The sequence below is a fragment of the Cucurbita moschata genome, unplaced genomic scaffold (assembly GCF_002738365.1).
Source record: "Cucurbita moschata cultivar Rifu unplaced genomic scaffold, Cmos_1.0 Cmo_Scf00021, whole genome shotgun sequence".
NCBI classification, from domain to species: Eukaryota; Viridiplantae; Streptophyta; class Magnoliopsida; order Cucurbitales; family Cucurbitaceae; genus Cucurbita; species Cucurbita moschata.
The window spans coordinates 1,322,259-1,344,678 of NW_019268537.1; the positions used below are offsets into that span (position 1 = coordinate 1,322,259).

Here is a 22,420-nt window from a genome sequence, read left to right on the forward strand (position 1 = left end):
ATGGGTGTTTTTATTAATTGAGTCTAAAATCTAATTGTAATTTTATTTATTTATTTATTTAAACCACGAAATGAAATTAACCTTTGTAGAAAGTGGTCACCCCTTCTTTCGCCTTATTCTTGTTCGTCGGGCGTTCACAGCAATCGGTAGTCGTCGTTTCCTCTCGCCAGGTAAAGTCCTCCGTCGCTGTTCGATTCGCTTCGTCGTGTTCTTTGCTGTTGTTGATTCTGTTTCCTTTTCGTTCTGCAACTCTGTGTTCATTTTCTTCTGTATCAAATCTGTCTCCATCTATGCATCCATCCGCCATCTCCATTCCACAGGCTCTCTCTCACTTGCTTCGTTTCTGTTCTATTATGCTTTCTACTGTTCTCATCCTTTTGCTTTCATGTTTGTTCCTATTCAATTTTGGAATCAGCTCTGCGTCCATGACTTCTAATGGAAGCCAGCTACCATTTCTCGGTCGGATTCCTTACCGAAATCCCAAGAATCAATCGTTCTATCATTTTTTTCACTGATTTTGATTGATTTATTAAATTTTTGTTAGATATTTCAATGATACAATGTTTTTTTTTCTCTCTCTCTATGTAATATGAATTTGGTGTGTTATTTGCCGCCTTGCTTCCTGTCATAGATTGTTTCACGATTTATCATGCTGTTCCTCACTGACACTGAGGAGAATTGTGCATACTTTCTGGTTTCCAGTTAAGTCCTGCGAGTAGAAAATCAGCTCAGTTGACATATATTGTCGAGAGGACGAAGCTGAATACTGTAAACGAAGATAATTGTGCTATTTCAAGTGAAGATTCAAGGCATAACAGGAATCTTTGAGGTGGGTGAAATTAAGGGGAAGGATGTCGAAGTCTTGCAAAGGTTTAGCGATGGAACTGGTCAAGTGTCTCAGCGAATCCGATTGTGTAAAGGTCTTGTATAATCATCTTCTCTCTGTATTTGTCTGTCTTTATGTGTGTGCGTGTGCAGACATGTATCTTATCAGTACTTGGATAATCTTACTATAGAATTGCCATCTATTATTCTTAAATGTCCTTTTTACTCTTTGGCTATCATTTGTGACAGATTATACAGTATTAATGAATGTTAGAACAGTCTATCACGAATAATGTAAATAAGGATGTATAGCGTCGTTGCTTGATTTCAACATGGATTTCAGTCTTTATGTTGTTGTAATTTCAGGTCCAGAACCGAACTTACAAGGAATGTGCTGGAGAGAAGAGTCCTTGCATTCCTAGCGAATGCGTGGGATTAAGGGAAACATATTTCAATTGTAAAAGAGGCCAGGCAAGTTATCGTGAACTCCTTCTCTAGCCTCATGCAGGCGTTCATTTTTTGTTCAAGTAGATCTCAATCATGCTACTGGTGCTTCAAAGTATTCTAAAATACACCTCATGATCCAACAACATGGCAACTCGTAGTTTAAACTTTTATGTGGTATTATATAATGTAAAGATTGGTCTTAAGATAGTGGACTGTGAATAGATGATTAGTCACTTCTTTATTTTCTCATCTCATTGGGAAGTAGAGAGAACATCTGTGAGTGAAGCTATCCAAAAGGATATCCAAAGTAATGCTATAGGTGAATGTTGGAAATTTTTCTTGGAAATATATGCTAGGATTTTTGCCCTATGCTAAAGGTGGAAGGTCAACCTTGTGTCACATGGTGCTAGCAAATCGACCATTCTTCTTGTCCCATGCCTAGGGGAAATATGACAGCGTCACAACACCTTGAAAAAGAAGACAAGAAACTTTCTCTTGGATGGCTCCTCATAGGGAAGCTTATCCACTTTGTAAATTCAAAGGTGGTCTCTTCTCTATAGAAAAATGGAGGATCAGAGATAGTGTGAGAATCGGAGAAAAAAATTAAGCACCGATGGAAAAATGAGTATGGAGGTCTTTGAATGCAGGGCAATGAACTGCATTTATCGAAAATAAGGGGGGAATGACCTGCTTCCGAAAGAAAAGGCAGAAGTGCCTGGATCTCTATATCAAACATAACAAAGTTGAAGGGGATTCATCACAAATAATTCTGCTATCAAATTAGAGGATGGGAAGATATTGGCCTACTGGACCGTGGGACTTCATCCATTTTCTGTGAGGTTCAGTAAACGAATTATGAAATGAGGATTCGAGAAGCTGGAATGTACTGATTAGAAGGAACTTGACAGCACTTGAATTTAGCGAACTAAATGACCTGCTCGGTTTTATAGAAAATGAGTGGATTGGAACGGCGTAGATATACGAGAGATTGTGGACTTTCCCTTTTTTGGGCTCAACATCTGTGTTATACCAAATGGATGCAGCAGTAGTGTTCTAGAAAGAATCTCTATAAGGGTAAATAGGAAAATATCCCCAAAAAGTCCGCACAGCTTATTCTCGTGGACTCAAAACTTCTGAAAGGTGAAGACTCGATGTTGTTCAATTGTTTTGTCACAAAACTTTTTACCCTTTAGCCTGCCTTTATGTTGGGAAGAAAGTGAAGGAACTAACTATACATTTTATCCTGTGCCCTTTAGTAAACTTCTGATTTACAGTTTTTCTCAGATCGAACTTCGGAAGAGAATATATTTCATCTTGTTTATGGATATTGCTTAAGGTAAGGGGAAATGCAAACAAATTTTAGGGTGGAGTCTCCGGTTGGAAAGAAGCAATAGAGTTAAGATTGGATAAATTTTGAGTTAGCTAAACTTTGCAGTTCTTACTAGGTTCCTGTTGATAATGCCTCCTAACTGCACTTTCAGTTTAATCCTTCCTTCTGGAGCTAATGCTTTTGTAAACTCCATCAGGGACTGAGACTGACTGGGTGGCTTCATGTGGTATATCCTTAAAGAAAGTTTTTTATCATAGTAATAGACAGTAATTCCTGTTTCTAAACGAAAAAGAACCGAAAATCAGTGGCTGTCATCATTTAATTTGTTTTTCTCGACATCGTTAACCTTGTTAGATGGTACTAAAATTGATTCAATGCACCTCAAAATTCCAGGTTGACATGAGGGCGAGGATTCGGGGGAACAAGGGTTATTGAATGAGGAATGGAGATTTGGGAAAGGCCTGGAGCAATCCCATGGGAAGAAGTTTGAAACTTTGAATGCCTGGAAGCTTGTCTGCAATGTTACCTGTAAAAATCTTGCCCTTCTGCATGTACTCAGTAACATGTCTTCTTCCTTTTTAATTATGGTGGGAGAGGGGGTCGAGTGATTGTGTTTTCTTATGTTTTGGGGTTCTTGCATTAACTTTACCATGGCTGTTCAGTACTGAAGATTTTTACCATTTACACAACTACATACACTACTAGAAGAAGGAAGGTATATTTTTCACTCACCATTCAGTAACTTGTATCCTTCTACTTCCCATGTTTACCTTCTCTTATAGGAAGATGCTTGGGTTGGTAAATTCGAGTATGGCTTAACTGAGTTCTGAGTTTTCTTGTAGCGTATAAGCAAGTTTATTCTGTTCTTTTAGGCTATGTTTATTGCTAGATTGCTCTAGTCCAAGAAATTTGAAAATGGTTCAATGCTAGTTGTTGTCGGTTTGGTCACTTTTCAATATCATACTCGAGGAGTCTTAAAGAGGAGTAGGGTAAGGCACTACTCGAACTCGTATTAATTTTCTGATCTTCATTCTTTTCTTGAATTATTCTTGCAGGTACGAAGAAATTGATTTTGTTAATGAATCAAGTACACACCTATAATGGTATGTCTACATTTTCTAAATATTCCACTAAATTTTGTTAAGCTAATTAAGCTAATTGATTTTTCTTTAAAATTGCGTCTTAAAAATTAAAAAACTCATTACAAAAATGGTAATTATTTTCTATACTATAATTCTTAATATTTGTTCAAGTTGTATATCTCGGAGTGAGCTGTCAACTTAACTATATCCCAAATATAAATTTAATATTGTATGGACAAATTAATATTGTCCTTATTCTTCAAAATTATCTTAAAATTTTTAAAACTGAAAAAAGTAATTTTCAATAACAAATTTTTCTTTTCAAAAAATGAATTTATATATATATATATATATATATATATATATATATTAATTAATTAATTAACTACGAAACTGAAGTATTTAAATCGATCGTTGTTACATGGGGCCTATAATTCCTATTTATGATTGCAATTATTTCACTTGCTTTTATTAAAAAAAAGAAACAAACACACGTTAAGCACATGAACTACTTTATTTAAATTATGGTATTAAATGTTTTCCTTTTGAATAATAAATGATTTTTCTTCCACACACAAAATTATTACAATAGATATAAATATAACTTAACAAATAAGGGATCCAAATATCTTCTATTTTCATATATTATTTTTCCATATTAAAGTTATTTTTTTACATCAGATTTTAGAAAAACTATCTATTTAATACTTATAAAGCTCACGGTTAAACACAAAATTGAAGTTTTTAATTTTATTATTTTTAAACCTATTGAAAAAAAAAAAAAAATTTGACGACGTTGTAATGTAACTAAAAAAACTGTTCTCAAAATTTTCCTTTATTTAAAAAATATCTCTGTTCTTAAAATATATATATGTATACATATTATGTATGCCTTCCATAAATATTTAAAAATTATTATTGAGTAAAAATTACGAAATGAGAAATAAGTTAAGAGTGAAAATAATATTAATTAGAATTTATATTTTAAAAATAATTTTGTAGTTTTAAAATTATACGAAATGATGTGGTGTAGAAATGAAGGCATGTATGCATAAATAAGCAGAGGAGTCAACGTTTTGGCGGTGAATGAGATAAGAAACTTACAATTTTGGGCAAATTCCAGAGCGTTTCCAGTGGGGGTAGAGATAGAAAGAGTCTGGTAGAGAGAGAAAGCCATGAAAGCGAGCGACGAAGAAGAAACGCCAAGTAGAATTCAAACAAAGCCTGCCGCGTCTTCGTGTCAAAAAGGTACACAACATCATCTCTCTCTCTCTTAATCCCAAACCATACCCTAATTTCCCCCCACCGAAAGGCTCACAAAAGCTTCCATTTCTCTCTCTAGAAAACCCTTTTCCAACAACATTCTTCGCTTACTAGCTACGCATATACTCCTCCGTTATCCCTCCTTAACCTAAACAGGGACAATCGGTTTTCTCATCGAAACGCCCTAAACAACCCTCTTTTTTGATTCTCTGTTCGTCGTGATTCATTGGTTTCTTTCCATTTTCTTCTCTCATTTCGACGTTTTTCGGTTGTTTTCCTCCTGCTTTTTATTGGGTTTCGACTTGATTTCATTTTTTCCCCTGTTTTCGTATTTGGGTCGATGGCGGAATTTGATCGAACTAAGTCTTCTTCCTTCTTCAATCGCTCCGTTACGTTGCACTCCTCCTCTATGGATTCCAACATGAAACCCTACCTTCGAGCCTCCCTCAATCGGACGGATTCTGTCAAGAAGTATTACAGCCCTTTCGAATCCATGAAATCTGCCTCCAATTCGATTAAAGGGAAGGTCAAGCAATTGTGTAATTTGTTTGAGAGCGGTAAGTCTTCTTCTTCGCCCACCGAGGGATCGCAACATCAAATTCAAAGCAAGCTTAAACTCCCAAAATCCTTCGCTTCCGATTTCCGGGTTCCTTCCATTCGATTGCCGGGTACTGAGGATAGAATTGTGGTGTATTTGACCAGTTTACGAGGGATTCGAAGGACATATGAGGATTGCTATGCCGTGAGGGTAATATTCCGAGGTTTTAGGGTTTGGGTAGACGAGCGTGATGTATCAATGGATTCTGCCTACAGGAAAGAGTTGCAGAGTGTCATGGGCGAGAAAAATGTCAGTTTGCCTCAAGTTTTCATTAGGGGAAAGCATGTGGGAGGAGCCGAGGTGATCAAACAACTCTTTGAAGCTGGAGAATTAATCAAGATTCTCAAGGGGTTCCCGGTTCAGGAACCCGGATTTGTCTGTGAGGGTTGTGGAGATGTAAGGTTTGTCCCTTGTATGACTTGCAGTGGGAGCAGGAAGTTGTATGATGAAGATGAAGAAGTCTTGAAGAGGTGCTTAGATTGCAATGAGAATGGATTAATTCGATGTCCAGAATGTGCTTCCTGAAACATTCTTGGAACCATCGAACGAAGGAAGGACCGAGGCAACCGATGTTCTTCGGTGTGTATTTCAGATGCATTGTTGTTGATAAATAAACACTAAACCCTCACATTATTGATTGTGCATGTGGCTACATAAGTTTGAAGTTTGGACTCTTTGGTTAATGGTTTATTGTTTAGCCAAGTGTTCATCAGTTGGGTACTGGTGTTCATGTACTTTATGAACAGCATTTTGATAATAGTGTATGTTATCAATCTGCAAAGTTGAGTCATGTTTTTTCCTTTTGGGTTTATTTTTTCATTTGACCTGTTACAGGGAGGCTAATTCCCCTCTTATGGGAATGTAAATATCTAGTGCTATTTGCCAACACCAATTTGCAGAGGTTGCAATTGATGTATTCTTACTAAAAAGGCTTTGTTTCATACCCATATATCTATACCTACCTTAAAATTCTATTGAAATGATGGCCCTTATTAGTTATTACATCTGCTTCTTCTTTTGTATTTTAGTATTGCTAACAGATAGTAAGAGATTTCCTTCCCTCCCTTGTTGGCGAGGTAACACGTTTTCGTGTTTTTTAGGCTCTCTTCATGAGGATTCATGTATGTGGCTGCACTTGGAATTATTTCTACTGTCTGATCTTCTCATAGATACATATATATCAGATTGTTCTGGTTTCTGTGTGTAAAGGAGAAACGTCGTTTCGATTTTATTAAAATGTGACTAGTTTTGGTATGTTGGATAGCGAAAACGTCATTGTACATGCTTGTCATCTGAAAAAAGTTGACCTCTGATAGTTAAAGATTATCCTGTTGGCTGAGATGTTGAAACATATGATTAATTTAAGTTAGATAGATGGAGAGCTAGAAAAGACCTCCCCCCACCCAAATTTACTTTTGTGAGCCACAGAAAATGAAGCTTGACCTGTTCTTTGTCAAAATAGCCTGCAGTTGCTTGCTTTATAATCTATTCAAGTGCCGAAGTCTGAATCTCTTGTTTTCAGAGGTTAGAAACTAAAAGCAAGGTTTGAAGCTGTGCCATGAATGCAGAAACCAAGTTCTTGCCTTGTATTGGCAATGGATATAAATAATGATATCAGTAATCTCCCTGCTTCAGAATTTGTAGCTGCTGCTAGTAAAGCAGCTTATCAAGCAAGCACACACAGCTGGTGAAGGATTTTCCAATGGCTTGTTTGAATGGCCTGATGGTTTTGGCTTTTCATGCAGCAGAATATGAATGGGAGAGGAAATGAAGAAATTCTCTAACTGCTGGTAGACTGAAGGGTATCAGCAATGGATTTGGATGTTGTTCATGAATTTTCATAGCTTTTGGAAGAAAGGTTATAAAATAGTTCGTTAATATTAAGTTTATGACAGGATCTCAGGCTTATGACTAGAAGAATGTGTCTGGGGCGTACATGGATTTGAATATTTGAATTCTTGGGAGCTGCAAACAGTTTCTAATCATCTGTGTTTATTAATTCCGATCATATTTCGTATATCAGCAAAAGGAATGATCCGTCAGGTTCAGGATTGATCTCTAACGGTGAGCAACCTCTGGAATTCTTTCTTCAACCAGCGTCCAACGCCTGACTGGGTTAAATTATTATTTTCTTTTCAAAATTGAGTCATCGAGATTTATTAACAAATGATCATTAGGAGACAGTACGTAGCTCAACGAGAAATTTTCTTACCATATCATTTTGTTTGTTTGATTAGTTGGATATGCCTATTTGTAAAATGAAAACATACTATTTTAGCCTGTGGCTATGTTAATATTGAATCTATGAAATAGTACTAATATTGAGATCAAATTTGGTTATGGGGTAAAAATGAACTTCGTATTGATGGACTAGGAAACAGTATTCAGTTCGTGTTACTATAAGGGTTCTAAACTTCTTCTTCGTGTTACTATAAGGGTTCTAAACTTCTTCTTCGTGTTACTATAAGGGCTCTAAACTTCTTCTTCAGGATTGAGTAGACATGCTAATTTCAGGTAGCTCTACCTCTGTTAGTCCTTTTGATTCGTTGAGTGATAACCCTTCTACTTGGCTCCGAGAGAGAAAAAAGCATTGACTTTCTAATGTTTTCTATCTATCTGCATTGGTCTTTTCACTCCATTTCTTATGCACACTCCATTTCTTATGCACACTCCATTTCTTATTGCATAGCAAAGTGGAACAAGTAAAAATTATATTTGATGCAAGGAATTGTCTGCTCCAACAGCAAAATGACCAAGAAATGATGAAAACTAGAGGCTTTCCCATTTCCAGGTATGAATGAATGTTCCCTTCCACCTACTAAAGTTCTGATATGATTCTTGAAAAAGAAAAGACAATTACATTTCACAGTAAAGAAGTAAAGTAATCTCAAATGTACAAGTTCTTTCTCCTTTCCAACATATTAACATAGTTTACAGAAAAACATTCAAAGGGGGATAATCTTAAACACACGCGAAGGTTATTGAGGCATAAACCAACTATGAACACAAGAATTTCTTCAGCACAGACACTTCTTCCATTGATATTCCTGAAAAGTAACCTTTTTCCCCTGCTCAGACCAATGATTTGCAGCAATCTCTAAGAACAGCTCTATCTATGGTTCCCTAATACTGTAAACAGCTCAGTTCAGGATGGATGGATGGATGGATGGATGGATGGATGGATGGATTGCTGAGCCTACTGAGAAAGAGGAACACATTCAAGCTCCATCTCCAGCACGCCTCGTTCGACGTTCTGCAGCTTCAAAGAGATGTCTTGTCGGATCTTCCCATCTACAAGAGTGATTATGCCATCCTTTGCAAGAGTGTTCTCCTTGCATGCTACCCATTTTCCTAGCTGCATCGGTTCACTGGCTGTGGATCTCTCACAGGCTTGGGCTGCCGAGAGCAGTGGATGGATATCAATTTCTGCTTCACCCATGAAGTCGTCGGTTGAAAATGTGTCTTTGTCATACACAATCTGCACAAAGTTACTTTAAGTTCCTCCTACTAAACATGATCAAGAGATAGAAAAAACTAGGAAGTATTTTCAGGTCATACAACTTACTTACCACTCTTAATGGAGGAATGTGATCAGGAATTGACAGCATTAGGCTCTCATTCCACACTGGATTCAAACTGCTCTTGATGACTCGTGTCTTCACTGACTGAAAAGTATATAAGAACACAGGTGAATTCAAGCAATTTCCCACCCCAGGAGCTATGACAATATGAAAAAGGTTCATTAGGGAGTCTCACTTGGTTGCCCAACGATAGAATTACATATGGGTCGCTTGTCACCATATCCCTGACAGCTAAATTGGTTCCTCTAACTACGTTGACCTTAATTAAACCAACGAATTCAATCATACCTGCCTGCAAACAGTACACCACATATACTTCAGCTACCTCTTCTGCTTGAGTTTTATTAGGAAAACGATGAACAGAGAGAGTTATAGTAAGAACACGTGAATCGTTGTGTGTGGAAAATAATGCAGAAAATTAAACACTTCCACAGATCATTACCATTGAGCTGCTTAATACCAATGCATTTCCCTTCTTGTTGCTCTTCGGTTCAGAATCTTTTCTTCCCCAGCTGTTCCGGAATGCACTTCCGATTCGAGTTTTTGTCGGTAGTTTTTCGTAATTCCTCCTTTCTTCGCTTCCATTATAAGAAATGCTATGCCAGAATGATGATTTCTTCTGCGGGGGTGGAAAAGGACAGAAAATCTGGTCGTCAAGACTTGCGAATTGCAGTAGCTCATATTTTTTCCTGTGCAGCCAAAACATGTAAATATTATATCATTTGGATGATATTTGCTTATAGCAAGAATAACATCACAAAAGATTTACCTTATAAAATCCAAACGCTCCTCTATGGATGAGTCTGGTTTTGGTTTCTTATCGCTGTCTGGGATGAAAACTTCGTACTTTTTGTTTACGGCAGTATTTCCACCTATACTCGTCAAAGCATCAACTTGTTCATCTGTCCAATCATCTAGCTTCACTGAAAGAACCTGCCATAATTTCAGAATCAATTGTAAACCTATAATTTTCAAGATTATGTTAGAAAGTAATACAAATTAATTATCTTCAAATCAGAGCTGCTGCAGAAAGGAGTAGCACCTTAGATATATGCACTCCGAGGCTTCGGTGTACTCCAGAACACTTGATGCAAATAAATGCCCCCAAATTCAAAGACCTGCATCCAACAAGTGAATCCATTCAAAATACAAAAGATTCTAAGATATCTACCTTTAAAACTTATTCTCGATGCTGATACGAAATAAAGTGTCTTAATCATGCCACCAAAATCTCGTGGTGGATGAAAAGATCCATATAAGATTATAAGTTACAATTAGCTAGTGGTCATTACCCTAAGGTTTATTTTCAAGAGTATAAATAGTCATTCATGTTGTTGCTTTAGTAAAAAAAATTTGGATATCATAATGGAAGTTGCATATTATGCTTCTTAAGCCATTAGCTTGTTCCCTCGTCATTCAAGTAGTCTTGATCAAACTATCTTATGGAGTGATTCGAATCACAAGTTTTTTTTTACTTTTGATCTTGATCATCAAGGTAATCCGTTTCTAAACTTTTCCTTGGGTTGATTCCTAATCATTTTTGTAGTTTTTGAATAAGGTTTTTAAATCCAATCCTAAGAGTTCGATATCAGATGCCCTCCAAGTCCTAGATGCTTAATCAATAAAAAAATAGTTGCCAAGCATAAAAGATAGCAAATAAGGTTTTTAAATCCAATCCTAAGAGTTCGATATCAGATGCCCTCCAAGTCCTAGATGCTTAATCAATAAAAAAATAGTTGCCAAGCATAAAAGATAGCAAATAAGGTTTTTAAATCCAATCCTAAGAGTTCGATATCAGATGCCCTCCAAGTCCTAGATGCTTAATCAATAAAAAAATAGTTGCCAAGCATAAAAGATAGCAAATAAGGTTTTTAAATCCAATCCTAAGAGTTCGATATCAGATGCCCTCCAAGTCCTAGATGCTTAATCAATAAAAAAATAGTTGCCAAGCATAAAAGATAGCAAATAAGGTTTTTAAATCCAATCCTAAGAGTTCGATATCAGATGCCCTCCAAGTCCTAGATGCTTAATCAATAAAAAAATAGTTGCCAAGCATAAAAGATAGCAAATAAGGTTTTTAAATCCAATCCTAAGAGTTCGATATCAGATGCCCTCCAAGTCCTAGATGCTTAATCAATAAAAAAATAGTTGCCAAGCATAAAAGATAGCAAATAAGGTTTTTAAATCCAATCCTAAGAGTTCGATATCAGATGCCCTCCAAGTCCTAGATGCTTAATCAATAAAAAAATAGTTGCCAAGCATAAAAGATAGCAAATAAGGTTTTTAAATCCAATCCTAAGAGTTCGATATCAGATGCCCTCCAAGTCCTAGATGCTTAATCAATAAAAAAATAGTTGCCAAGCATAAAAGATAGCAAATAAGGTTTTTAAATCCAATCCTAAGAGTTCGATATCAGATGCCCTCCAAGTCCTAGATGCTTAATCAATAAAAAAATAGTTGCCAAGCATAAAAGATAGCAAATAAGGTTTTTAAATCCAATCCTAAGAGTTCGATATCAGATGCCCTCCAAGTCCTAGATGCTTAATCAATAAAAAAATAGTTGCCAAGCATAAAAGATAGCAAGTTAGCAGTAAAAAGGAGCTGGTAAGCTGATATGTAGTCAGCCATATAAACACTGCACCACGCAAGCATGGTTCTGCAGCAAAAAGAACGAGCAAAATAAAAGCAAACCGATTTCAATAGCTTCGTAGCACATTCCCAATAATTTTAAATACAGTATTCAAACTTCTCAGGAAGGATGGTACCTTTCAGAACAGTCAACCACTGAACTCTCAGTTTAATTATTCCCCTAACTATGTACGAATTGTATTCCATATAGCAAATATAATACAATACTTACACCCATTTTGGATCTGGAGACCCACAATCTGCACAGAATTTATTGGCTGACTGAGATGTGAGATCCTTCAGCCTTTTCTGGGTACCTGATCAATGATGGAGTAATGGAATATGGAGGTAAGAACAGGACATTCTGGAAGATTTATATAGAACAGTTCCAACATTCAAGGAGGAAGATGAATCAACCATTCACTACATTTATGAAACTTGGATTTCAAAACCCCAAACTATCAAGGCCATGAAAAATCGAAATCCATGGATACATACTAAGGATTTCAAAACCCCAATCTAAATAGTTACAGGAACACATGAAATTCACACCAGAAATGATGAAGAAAAAGAGTACCTGAACCACCACCCTTTTGATCAATCTGTTGTACCTTGGCTGACATTTCTGGAAAAAATGAATCCAAACTCATAAGCGGAAACTAACTCTCGAAATACGCCTAGGAAAACTCCAACAGCTTGAGCCCTAATCAATTCACAAAAGACCGTCAAAGAAAAGAACGTTGAAATCGGCAATAGATCACAGAAAGTACACAACATTGTTAGGTAAATTACCAAGATAAATACAATTCAACATTGTTAGGTAAATTACCAAGATAAATACAATTCATCTCCGAGATTCTTCTCTGCAATGCCGATTAACGATCTAGGGTTCGAAAATGCGTACGGATCGCATTAGGGCTCATTACAACGAATCTCTGTTCCATCGGGTAAAACGATAAACCAGATGGATCCTAAAACATACACAGAGGATGAAAACAGGGGAAGATTCAACGGAAAACGAAGGAAAATTCTTTGGTAAAGAAAGAGACGAAGAGAAATCTGCATTAGGTGGGGATTAGAACAGAAAACGAAACAGAAAATTGAAGAAAATGAAATGAATCCGGTGATTGCCAACAATAAAAAAGCATTTCACAGCAAAAATGGCTCAAAAATGGGTCACGATGTTTTGGTGAAGAGTGGAAATGGATTCGGGGAGGGAAATTCGAAATTTAGGAGATGACAGAATTTGTGGTAGGTAAGTTAGTTGATCCGTTTATTTATTGACTGATTACTAAAAGACCACGCGCATCCATATCGCGTGTTTTTTGCAATTTTTTTCTTCCCACCGTTTTTAGATAAATTACAAAAATTACAAAAAAATTCTAATTTTTTATTTACAATAAATTTAAATTTCTCTATTTGTATACTGAATTTTAATATATATATATATATATTCGACTCCTCGTATTTTCAATATATTTTTAAAGTCTTCTAGAGCTTCTTTGATCTTTTCCTTCAAATAAACAAGACGAGTTCTCGTAGTTCTAAATGATTTTTGGCCCATCCTTTGGGTAAGGGCTTGTTTAGGCCAAATACAGACTTCGAGCACTGCTTTCTTTGGTTCAATTTTTCGTAATGGAATTTAGCTATCTAAGTCAAATTTCAAGCGTGTACCTTAGTAGTTCCACTTTGGACAAACTTAGCTAATTTAGACTTTGGAGCCAATGACTATATTTTTCTCGAGCATAAATCAATTTATTTTTGAACACATTGTCAATTCAAGGACTAAATTTATAATTTACCATAACCCGCTATTTTCCTTCATTTTAAATTTATTTTGTGTCTATTAAAGTACTGTTTATTTTAAAATAAATATGGAATAAACAAGGGTTAAAATGTAAATTCAAGTCTTATGGGGGAGGGGCAAAAAAGTAAAAAAAATAAAGAGAGACGTAAGAAGACATGTATTTGAATTCCCAGAAGAGCAAACAGAGAGTTTGCCTTCAAAATAAAATTAAAATTAGGCTCTCTACTTTACTTTCTTCTTCTAAGCACACCTAAACAAACATACAACACCAAACACATTACTGCTACTGCTCCTTCCAAATCCTACCAGTTACCCTCAGCTTCAATTCTTTCCGATCTCCCCCCGAGAAGAACAGCGCCATGTTACGTTGGATAATAAGCCCGTCAAAACTGTCTCGTACCTTCCGATGACTGTCCCGAATACTCCGTGGCACTCCCTGCCACACCGTCTTCCTCCCATTTCCACCCACCTCTAGACTATAACTGTAGTTCTTCGCTTCATTATCGTCCCCCATAAACCGCAAGAAAGCTATGTACACCGGTGCCATCCCGAGCTGAAAAGCTTCAAAATGTAAACAAAAGTATTGACCAAAACAGCTGAAAACCTAGCGATCAAACAGAAAAAATGGTATCAGTTGCGTGCGTGTCCGACCTCTCAAAACATGACACAATATGACGATGCAGAATAGTACCGTTAACATCCACGTGGCATTTTCGACCTCTTGCGGATTTGACTTGACGTACCGGTGATTGAAAGTGCTTCCATTATGCATGTCGACTTTGTGATCGTCCTTGAGGTGAGCTACCAAAAACGGAATATCGCCAACAACCGTGCACTCCGACCCCGCATAAGGACAGTTATAGGGTCGATATACACATTGAGATTCATGTTTCAGCTTGCTATAGTAAGGGTATATGCCCACACATCCAAAAGTTAGATATTTACATGGAAGTTCCAGAGATGCAGCCACCTTCTCTAATGCAAGACATCTGATATTCCCGAGTTCATGCCTGCAGGTCGGACACCGGTTGTGCACCCTCGGCTTGCATCCCGAACACAATGTGTGACCGTTCGAACACTACGACAACAGAAAGTTAATCGACATAAGAACACATGGTACTCTCAAAGACTACCCAAAATCTTTAACATCATTCATAAACTCAAGGAGAACATTCAGTTGAGGCTAAAAGGAAGACAGCTCTCGAGCTATTCTAATCCACACGAAGCCGGTGTCTTTTGTATAGGAACGAGCCAAAATCATCTATCTATGTTTGTAACAGTCCAGCCTACCGTTAGCAAATACTGTCATCTGTGAGTTTTCCCTTTCGGACTTCCCCTCAAGGTTTTTAAAACGCGTCAACTAGGGAGAGGTTTCCACACCCTTATAAAAAATGCTTCGTTCTCCTCCTCCCCAACCAATGTGGGATCTCACAATTCACCCCCCTTCGGAACCCAATATCCTTGCTGGTACTCGTTCCCCTCTCTAATCGATATGGGATCTCACAAATTCTACGTGATCTATGGAATGGAAAGAATCACCGTTCATACGATCTTTGAAGAGAGTTCGGGAGTTTTTAGGAGATTCGGGATTATATTACTTATAGGGAATCCGTTTTAGTTCTCGTAACAAATATATATGTAATCTCTTCCATGACCATGAGAACAGTTTCATGTTGTAATAATAACAAAGTGTATATAATATGGTATAACTAACAAGAGTTCTCGAAGTTTCGGGATGCCGAACGTCCATTTTCTGCCTCCAACGACAGCCCCTACCCACCTCACCACCAAATCCACCTCCAGAAACTAAAGCTGCCAAACCCATCACCAAAACCTTTGCCATAACTAACATCACCACCAACAACTCCACCGTTGACACCACCTACTTCACCTAAACAAGTGTTCTTGCCCTAAGATATTTGATCAACAAACTAATCTGAATCATACTTCTCTTATAGTGATTCTTTATCATTTGGTATCAGAGCATTTCTCTCTAACAAGTAAACAATTTCATTCAAAAGATCTTAAAAAGATGAAAACTGACCTGATGAATAGGAGGGTACATAGCATTTAAGCAAACAGGGCACTCCAACAGCTCACGAACACTGCTCGAGACAGCCACGTTAGGCTTTCCTCCATTTCGAGCAGGATCACTCACACTTTCACTAACATCCATCATGTCATCATCTTGTGGAGGATCAATAACCTCAGGTTTGGTTCGAACGTCATCAAAATAAGGATTTGCAGATGACATTTTTATCAATAAAATGCCTACAAACATAAACATTAGGAAAAGTATGAACAAGAAGTTGCAAGTATTAAGAACATCATATGTCAATCCATAGGTCTACCCCAGAAGTATTGACCAAAACATCATATGTAATGACCAACCATAGTTACAAGAAATAACTTCAAAACCAGATAAGAACAACTTGGGAACGATTTGAAGACCTATTGATTCTAACAACTGATTGCAGAGTTGATCATTCGGACCTTTCAATTCATAGATGTGAATCTCGACCCTATGAATGGGGATATTCCCGAAACCCACAAAGAAAAAAAGGAAGTGAGTTGAGTTAGACAAAAAGAAACGAGGTGACTTAGACGAATCTTTTTTATCAATAACCTTAGACCAATCATTCGAATATTGATTAATACGTAATCGAGTGAACACTCCTTGAAAGTGAAAATGGCTCTTCTGCTCATAAATGAAATGAAATTTCTTGCTCCCATTGGACCATTTGTATCTATATCCTGATTGATCGTTGGAGAACCAACTTGTTTCGTCCTATAACCAATGGACTAACAAAAAGATGATTCACTAAAAGAAAAGAAAGCATCTCAAATCATTATCCAATATTCTGTTCAATGATCTAAAAGATTATTGGAAAAGAGAAAAAGAGTAAGAACATGATGAACACTAAACTCCCAATGGAACCAATTCAATTACCAAACAGAAAAACTAAACTAAACCCAGAACTCCATCGAGGCCTAAAGAACAACAACAAATGCGCAGAGTAAACCGATCAATGAGAAAAAACCCAACAAAATGCAGATAAGAACATCCAGAAACGAAGGCCTCAAACATCTCGGGACGATTATAAAAACCATCCCAGAAAGAAATACAAGAACCCCAAATCACAAGAACTCAAAACCCCATGAAGAAATCAAGGGAATCATGAAATACCTCAAAAGATAAACAGAACCCCACCAAAGAATCTGGGTGGACGGCAAGTTTGATTGTGATACGACAATAAACAGCGCCAAAAAGGGATGATAATACACAAAGGGATGCGACGAAAACCGCGTTTGGGAGCCGAGAGAATTCAAATTAAAGCATGGGAGAGAGAGAAAGGGGAGAAGGAGGAGCGTCTGAAGGGCAGAAGAGAGAGATTTTTCTCGAGAAAGAACAAAAAGGGCAGAAATTAAGAACAAACAAGCAGGGCGGCTTCACTGACCTCGAAATTCCGAAAATCGGTTTAATTTTTTAATGGAAAAACGAAAATCTCAGAGATTTCTGACCTTTTCCATACGCCAATCGAAAGATTTCAAAATACCCAGAAAAGAGAAAAGGGGAAAATTTGTTGTTTTAAACGAACGTTCGAAAGTGAGGGGGGAAAGCGGCAGCGCCCTGTTGAACACAGTGGTTATGAATGATTGAATTGGTTGACTCGAACCCGCCCGGTCTTCTTGCGTTAAATTACGCGCTTTATATATATATATATATATATATATATATATATGCTTTAAAAGCACTCTAAAATGGAAACAAAAATTAGGTCAACTTTGACAACTTTAATTTTCAAAACTTGTTTATTTTTTTCTCCAAATTGCCTTTTAGAAATTAATTTTTGTAATTTCTAAAATTTGACATTGATTATGAAACCAATGATATAAAAATAATAATAATTATTATTATTATTTTATAATTGATGAGTTATACCAGCATAACTCACTAGATTATGCATCAACTATAGCTAAATTTATACTTTAACAATTTATAACACGTGCATTGTTTAATTATAGTAAAAAAAAAAAACGAACATAGTATAGTGAACTATCTTAAATGTTTGATGATTTGGACTCTAGTTCTTACAATCGTCAAACTAAAAAAATGGTCGAACTAGTGCTACGAAAGCTGAATGAGGTAAAATATTGAGTGAGCGGATGGTTGGATGGAAAAATAGTAATGAGTTAGGTTTAAAGTTCAAGGGCTAATTTTATTTTTGGTTTCTTAAAATTTAGTTCATAAATACTATTAAAAAATCGAGCAAAATTTTGAAACCTAAACAAAATAGGATAAAATTTAATTGATTTAAAAAATTTATGACACAGAGTTTTCAAGAGATAAGACGCCTAAATAAGAAAATCGAAAATGGTGAAATAATATAAAAGTGATGAGGCAAAAATTGTATATCACATGATCTTAAATTCAATTTGAGTGAAGTGAAAACATCAAGAAAAAAAAATAGTGGTTGAAATTATTAAATATTATGTGGGAAGAGCAGGACCAAGAACAATAAATGCTTGCCCATGTGCCATTTATTTATTTATTCTTTGTTTTTACTAAACAATTGACTCTTTATAGATCAAAGAACTCTTGGATACTCGGCTCTAACTTTCATGTTTTATTGTAGACTAAAATGAAATGAATATTAAAAGTATTTGTTAAAATGAGATTCCAATCAAATAAAAGAAACCGAAATCTATGCAATTCTTTTTCTTAATGAAAGAAGATAAGAACAGTTACTGTATATTCAATTGGTGAGTCTCGAATAGGTGTGATAAGTGACGTGACGAAGTTTGCATCATTGTTGGTCTGGTGTCGCCGCCATCACCAATAAGTAGGCACCGTCCTCTGCTAAATTTGGGTTCATCGCTTATACTAGCAAATCAAGAGACTTCGTATGCAAAACTTGAGCAGAAGTATAATAATTGAGAATAGTAGAAATCATAGTCAGATGTAAAGATCTGATTTTATGCCCATGGAGCAAATTGTATTTGGACTTTTGGATAACAAGATCACTAATCACAGGTATGATACTACGTTTGTACTTTTTGTTGCTGTCAAGAGGCTCGTTTGGCATTAAGGCAACAAACATAGTACACAATCATAGTAGATCCACTCTTTTGCCCATTCAAATATCAACCAAGTTTCACTGAATTCATAGCTCACGTGATATAGATCTTGAAAAATATGAAAGTAAGCTCGAGAAAATCTAGTTAGCATGCATATAACAAAGTAATGAGCTATGTAAATCATCTAACCCACGCATCATATTCAATCTTAACTTACAATATAAAGTTCTATGCATACACAATCTGAGTTATCCTAAAATCCGACTAGAACTCGAGAAGTGCTTTCGAATACAATTCAATCACTAGGAATAACATTTTATGAGAGTCGTGGAAATTGCATGTTATGTTTCAATCTTCCAAGCGGACTAAAATAAAACATCCAAACGCTCACACCACTACAGACATAGCATCACATAAATAACACAATCCAGTTATTGCTGGTGCGTGTTAAGTTACATACAAGTCGGTCTCCAAATCGTTGTTCAGAGTTTATTTTTTTTCTGAATACATAAGAAGCAGGTTGTATGCTTCGAGATTTCAATACTTCGAGATCTATGTTCCATGATTTTGATACTTCTAGATCCACGAGTTAGTCAAAGTTTTGAAGCTCCCATAACAGTGGTTTGTATGATCTAGTAGGCAGATGAACGAAAAGAAGATCTTGCATTATTAATGAATCCATATGGTCAAGCATGAGAAGCAAACAACAGAGCATGGAAGAGATAAAGGAATGAATTACCCGTATGATAGTCCTAACGTGCACATTTCCTCACTGAGAGGCTTCATACTCCAGAACTGCATCATCTACCAGTCCAGTATTGGACGTGTTATCTGATATGTCCATACAAGGACTAGTTTTAATCTGCTGCATCTCTGCCGACGTCCAAGAACTTCTAGGCCCATCCATGGAAATATGATGTTTACCCAACGCATTGCAAGACAAGAATTCCATTGGCGAGCTCTTCAAACCTGCCTTCTGCTCGGAAGAAAACTTCGCGGAAATTGGCGATTCGGGTGCATCAGGGTAGTTTTGTGAAAACTCGAAGGGTCTATGGAAGAGAAGATGAGCCACAGTTCTGTCGATGGAGTTGGTCTCTGTTTCAGCATCCGGCTCCCCAGCCATTCTAGAAAAGAATACAAAAGAATGCAGAGGACATTACAGAGTTAGAGATTCCATTAGAATTCTTCAAATCATACGGAAAATCATTGGTAACACAGATGGAATATGTAGTACTCGAGTAACCAAGTCCATTCTTAGGATGTAACCACAGGATCATATTCAACTATAACTAAGATGTGAAGTAATTTATTACTAAATATCAAGAGAGATCTTCTTGCCTTATATTGGCTCAACTTCTATTATGTTTGCACAAGCTCTTACGCCATATATTAAGCGACCAAGTAGAGTTGAGAAGAACTAGCACTATTTATTAAAAAACACAAGTGAAATAGGTGGGGATTGAAAGGCTCTCTAGGCCACTGATCATAATCTCAGCTCCCAAATTTCCCCTTTTCACCCACCAGATTTGTAACTTTCTTAAGACTTAACCAACGTTACAGACTCTTCATTTTCTAAAATTAGGAAGCAATACTTCAAATCAGACCATACATTTTAAAAAAAAAAGTTTTTGAGAAAAGATAGAAGCAACTCTATTATTTGCAATTAGGTTGTTTTGTTCTCTAGAATAAGCACTCATGACTATTTTTTAATAATGAAATAATTTGAGTGGATTAAGTTTTTCATACCATGAACCTTAAAACACAGTGAACTATGTTGCACTAACTTATTAATGTTTTGGTTCCTCAATGTAATAATCTTAGTTTTGACATAAAAAAGATTAGATTTTATTAGCAGAAAATGTTTCCCTGTCGTCTTGCACAGATCCTAACCTGTCTCTTAAATGCCCCTTGCATGCCTCAATATGGCTGGAATTTTGAAAAGATAATAAAATATCGAACATTCGAAATGACAGAGATAAGTTCATGACTCAAATGAGCAAAAACAATTGAGGCAGGATCTCAAAAATATTTTTTGAACAACTCAATGCGAGAGAATGAGTATTAAAGCGCATTTACTAACCTACAATGACTATTGATTTCTCCTTTTGCAGTGGTTTCATTTTCATCTCTGGTACTTTTGTTGGAACTACTTGTGTCGTTAGCATAATGTCTCTGCATTGCACTTTGGGCCAACCGGAACAAGCTGTCCCGAATACAAAGTCTGATTTTGAAATCCAGCTGTAGTAAAACATTTCTAGGGCATTGTAACTAAAGTCAGGTTACTCTAGGAGGAAAATAATCCACTCACAAAGTCAGGTATACCTTAGAAATAATTTCTTGAAGCCTGCAAAGAGTTGTATCTTCCATAGAAAAACGATCAACCGTGGTGGAGACTGTACTGGAATCATCTTGCTCTAAAGGTGACTTTGGATCTTGAGCAGGAAAAGTGTATATTTCTTCAGAAACAAGATCAGTCTTTTCGATGTGCTGAGACTGAATTTCTTGGGGACATTTTGGAGAAATGGATTGACTGGTAGCAGAGACTTGATTATTGAACTGTTGCTGTTGTTTTTTAATGGCAAGCATTGCCTGCATTTGTTGTCTTCTCCTAAGCTTTTCAATTTTTTCTTGAGGTGTCATGGTAAGAGACTTTACAAAACCATCGGCTGGTTTGTCCACGTGATTTGCGCCACTGGGGGAAATATCTTGACTGATAAAAGGCTGAGGCTGAAGATCTCCCGGCTGAATTTGGGACAGCAAGGGTACAACAGGATATGCATTTGCAGCAATCGGATATAATGGCTGGTGCATCAAAGGATTGGAGCTTCGTTGGTATTGCGGTGATTTGTTATCAAACTGAGCTGCTGGGTTCGTTGGTGAAGGCCAGTTTCCATGAAAATCTTGAAACATCTTCTCAACACTTCTCCCCTCCGATCTTTTACGAGATTTCAACACTTTTTTCTGCCTACCAATCTGAAACATGAAAAAGTAATAAAAAGTAGAGATCAGACAGAAAAGACTATGACTACATCTATCAGGGTTGAGAAGTGGACGTCTAAATAGTTAAGTTGATGTAAAAACCACCAGCACAAAGCAAGGTTGCTAGTTCTGGGTGGGCAAATGAAAAAGGCATACGCAGTTATATAACACTACATTGACGACCATAAGTCGGTGCCTGTTGCTCCTTTCAACTTATTAGAGTCCAGTAATCTCACCTGTCAGATCTAATTATTGAATATAGGTACACTGTTTATTGTAGTACTATCAAGTTAATTGGAAGTTGTACCTCTACTAGTTATAGCTATAACAACCTTCCTACCGAAGGTACTTGTTATTTGCTTGGAGTTGTAAGTGGAGTAGATTCCATCGTAGAGGAACAAGTTCAAATTTGACTGATTGGTAGTAAAACAAAAAAGTTCTTTGAAATTTGCATAAAGATTTGAAATTAAAGCAAACGTGACAGTAAGTAAACATGTGAATGGTGAGTCGGTAATCTTTTCACCAATGGTTGCTGGAGTTTACCATTAAATTACAACCATTTAAAAGTCTTTATGGTTGCTGCATGGATTGAACATACCTTTGGTGGGAGGGATCTTGGGAGGAGGTGTGGTTGAAAGTTATGCTCAATGCCTCAGTTTGGCAGCAGTTCCGTAGGACTTTCATAATTGTCATTAGGTGTTATTATTTTGGCATGGAGACCTTTATTTATATAATTAATAATTGGCCTACCCCGTTGGCTTTTTTTTTTTTTTTTTTTTTTTGGACACCCATTTGTATTCT

The 22,420-nt window shown here is 36.5% G+C and overlaps 5 protein-coding genes across 14 annotated transcripts in view; 2 read left to right on the top strand and 3 right to left on the bottom strand.

Moving 5' to 3' along the window:
* Nucleotides 1-67: 67 nt before the first annotated feature.
* Nucleotides 68-7,839, top strand: LOC111458337 (cytochrome c oxidase assembly factor 5). Of its 7 annotated transcripts, none has more exons than XR_002713090.1 (7): nucleotides 68-170; nucleotides 703-920; nucleotides 1,192-1,296; nucleotides 2,996-3,130; nucleotides 3,658-3,705; nucleotides 4,718-4,932; nucleotides 7,068-7,839. XR_002713090.1 is itself a non-coding variant. In XM_023100927.1 (4 exons), exons 2-4 carry the CDS (start codon nucleotides 852-854, stop codon nucleotides 3,035-3,037), a joined length of 216 nt encoding a protein of 71 aa, XP_022956695.1. In that variant the 5' UTR covers nucleotides 68-170; nucleotides 703-851; the 3' UTR covers nucleotides 3,038-3,425. The 7 variants fall into 7 exon arrangements, 1 of the variants encoding a protein (XP_022956695.1); XR_002713091.1 differs by having other exon boundaries at nucleotides 7,181-7,839; XR_002713092.1 differs by having other exon boundaries at nucleotides 7,294-7,839.
* On the top strand, nucleotides 4,926-6,540 carry LOC111458335 (uncharacterized protein At5g39865-like). Its single transcript, XM_023100925.1, has one exon. The coding sequence runs from the start codon at nucleotides 5,288-5,290 to the stop codon at nucleotides 6,068-6,070; it is 783 nt and encodes a 260-aa protein (XP_022956693.1). The 5' UTR covers nucleotides 4,926-5,287; the 3' UTR covers nucleotides 6,071-6,540.
* Nucleotides 7,840-8,377: 538 nt separating the features above from the next.
* LOC111458333 (probable ADP-ribosylation factor GTPase-activating protein AGD11) lies at nucleotides 8,378-12,992 on the bottom strand. Its single transcript, XM_023100922.1, has 9 exons — nucleotides 12,584-12,992; nucleotides 12,332-12,457; nucleotides 11,987-12,071; nucleotides 10,169-10,244; nucleotides 9,896-10,059; nucleotides 9,569-9,815; nucleotides 9,302-9,418; nucleotides 9,115-9,210; nucleotides 8,378-9,023 (listed from the first exon to the last, which is right to left on the bottom strand). The coding sequence occupies exons 2-9, from the start codon at nucleotides 12,402-12,404 to the stop codon at nucleotides 8,742-8,744; spliced, it is 1,140 nt and encodes a 379-aa protein (XP_022956690.1). The 5' UTR covers nucleotides 12,405-12,457; nucleotides 12,584-12,992; the 3' UTR covers nucleotides 8,378-8,741.
* A 703-nt stretch (nucleotides 12,993-13,695) lies between these two features.
* On the bottom strand, nucleotides 13,696-17,226 carry LOC111458334 (E3 ubiquitin-protein ligase DIS1). Of its 2 annotated transcripts, none has more exons than XM_023100923.1 (4): nucleotides 16,749-17,226; nucleotides 15,606-15,832; nucleotides 14,253-14,639; nucleotides 13,696-14,165 (listed from the first exon to the last, which is right to left on the bottom strand). In XM_023100923.1, exons 2-4 carry the CDS (start codon nucleotides 15,813-15,815, stop codon nucleotides 13,845-13,847), a joined length of 918 nt encoding a protein of 305 aa, XP_022956691.1. In that variant the 5' UTR covers nucleotides 15,816-15,832; nucleotides 16,749-17,226; the 3' UTR covers nucleotides 13,696-13,844. The 2 variants fall into 2 exon arrangements, with proteins under 2 accessions (XP_022956691.1, XP_022956692.1); XM_023100924.1 differs by lacking the exon at nucleotides 16,749-17,226 and adding an exon at nucleotides 16,013-16,258.
* Nucleotides 17,227-18,919: 1,693 nt separating this feature from the next.
* The window catches only part of LOC111458332 (protein LNK2), a 9,588-nt gene continuing 6,087 nt past the window's right edge, over nucleotides 18,920-22,420 (bottom strand). For 2 of the 3 annotated variants that reach the window (XM_023100918.1, XM_023100921.1), the window contains exons 6-9: nucleotides 20,963-21,613; nucleotides 20,721-20,878; nucleotides 19,380-19,764; nucleotides 18,920-19,272 (exon numbers count right to left, since the gene is read on the bottom strand). In XM_023100918.1, the coding sequence (XP_022956686.1) occupies nucleotides 19,410-19,764; nucleotides 20,721-20,878; nucleotides 20,963-21,613 (1,164 nt within the window). In that variant the 3' untranslated portion in view covers nucleotides 18,920-19,272; nucleotides 19,380-19,409. Of the gene's footprint in view, nucleotides 19,765-20,720; nucleotides 20,879-20,962; nucleotides 21,614-22,420 lie in introns of all 3 variants that reach the window. The other variant, XM_023100919.1, reaches the window with a different exon arrangement.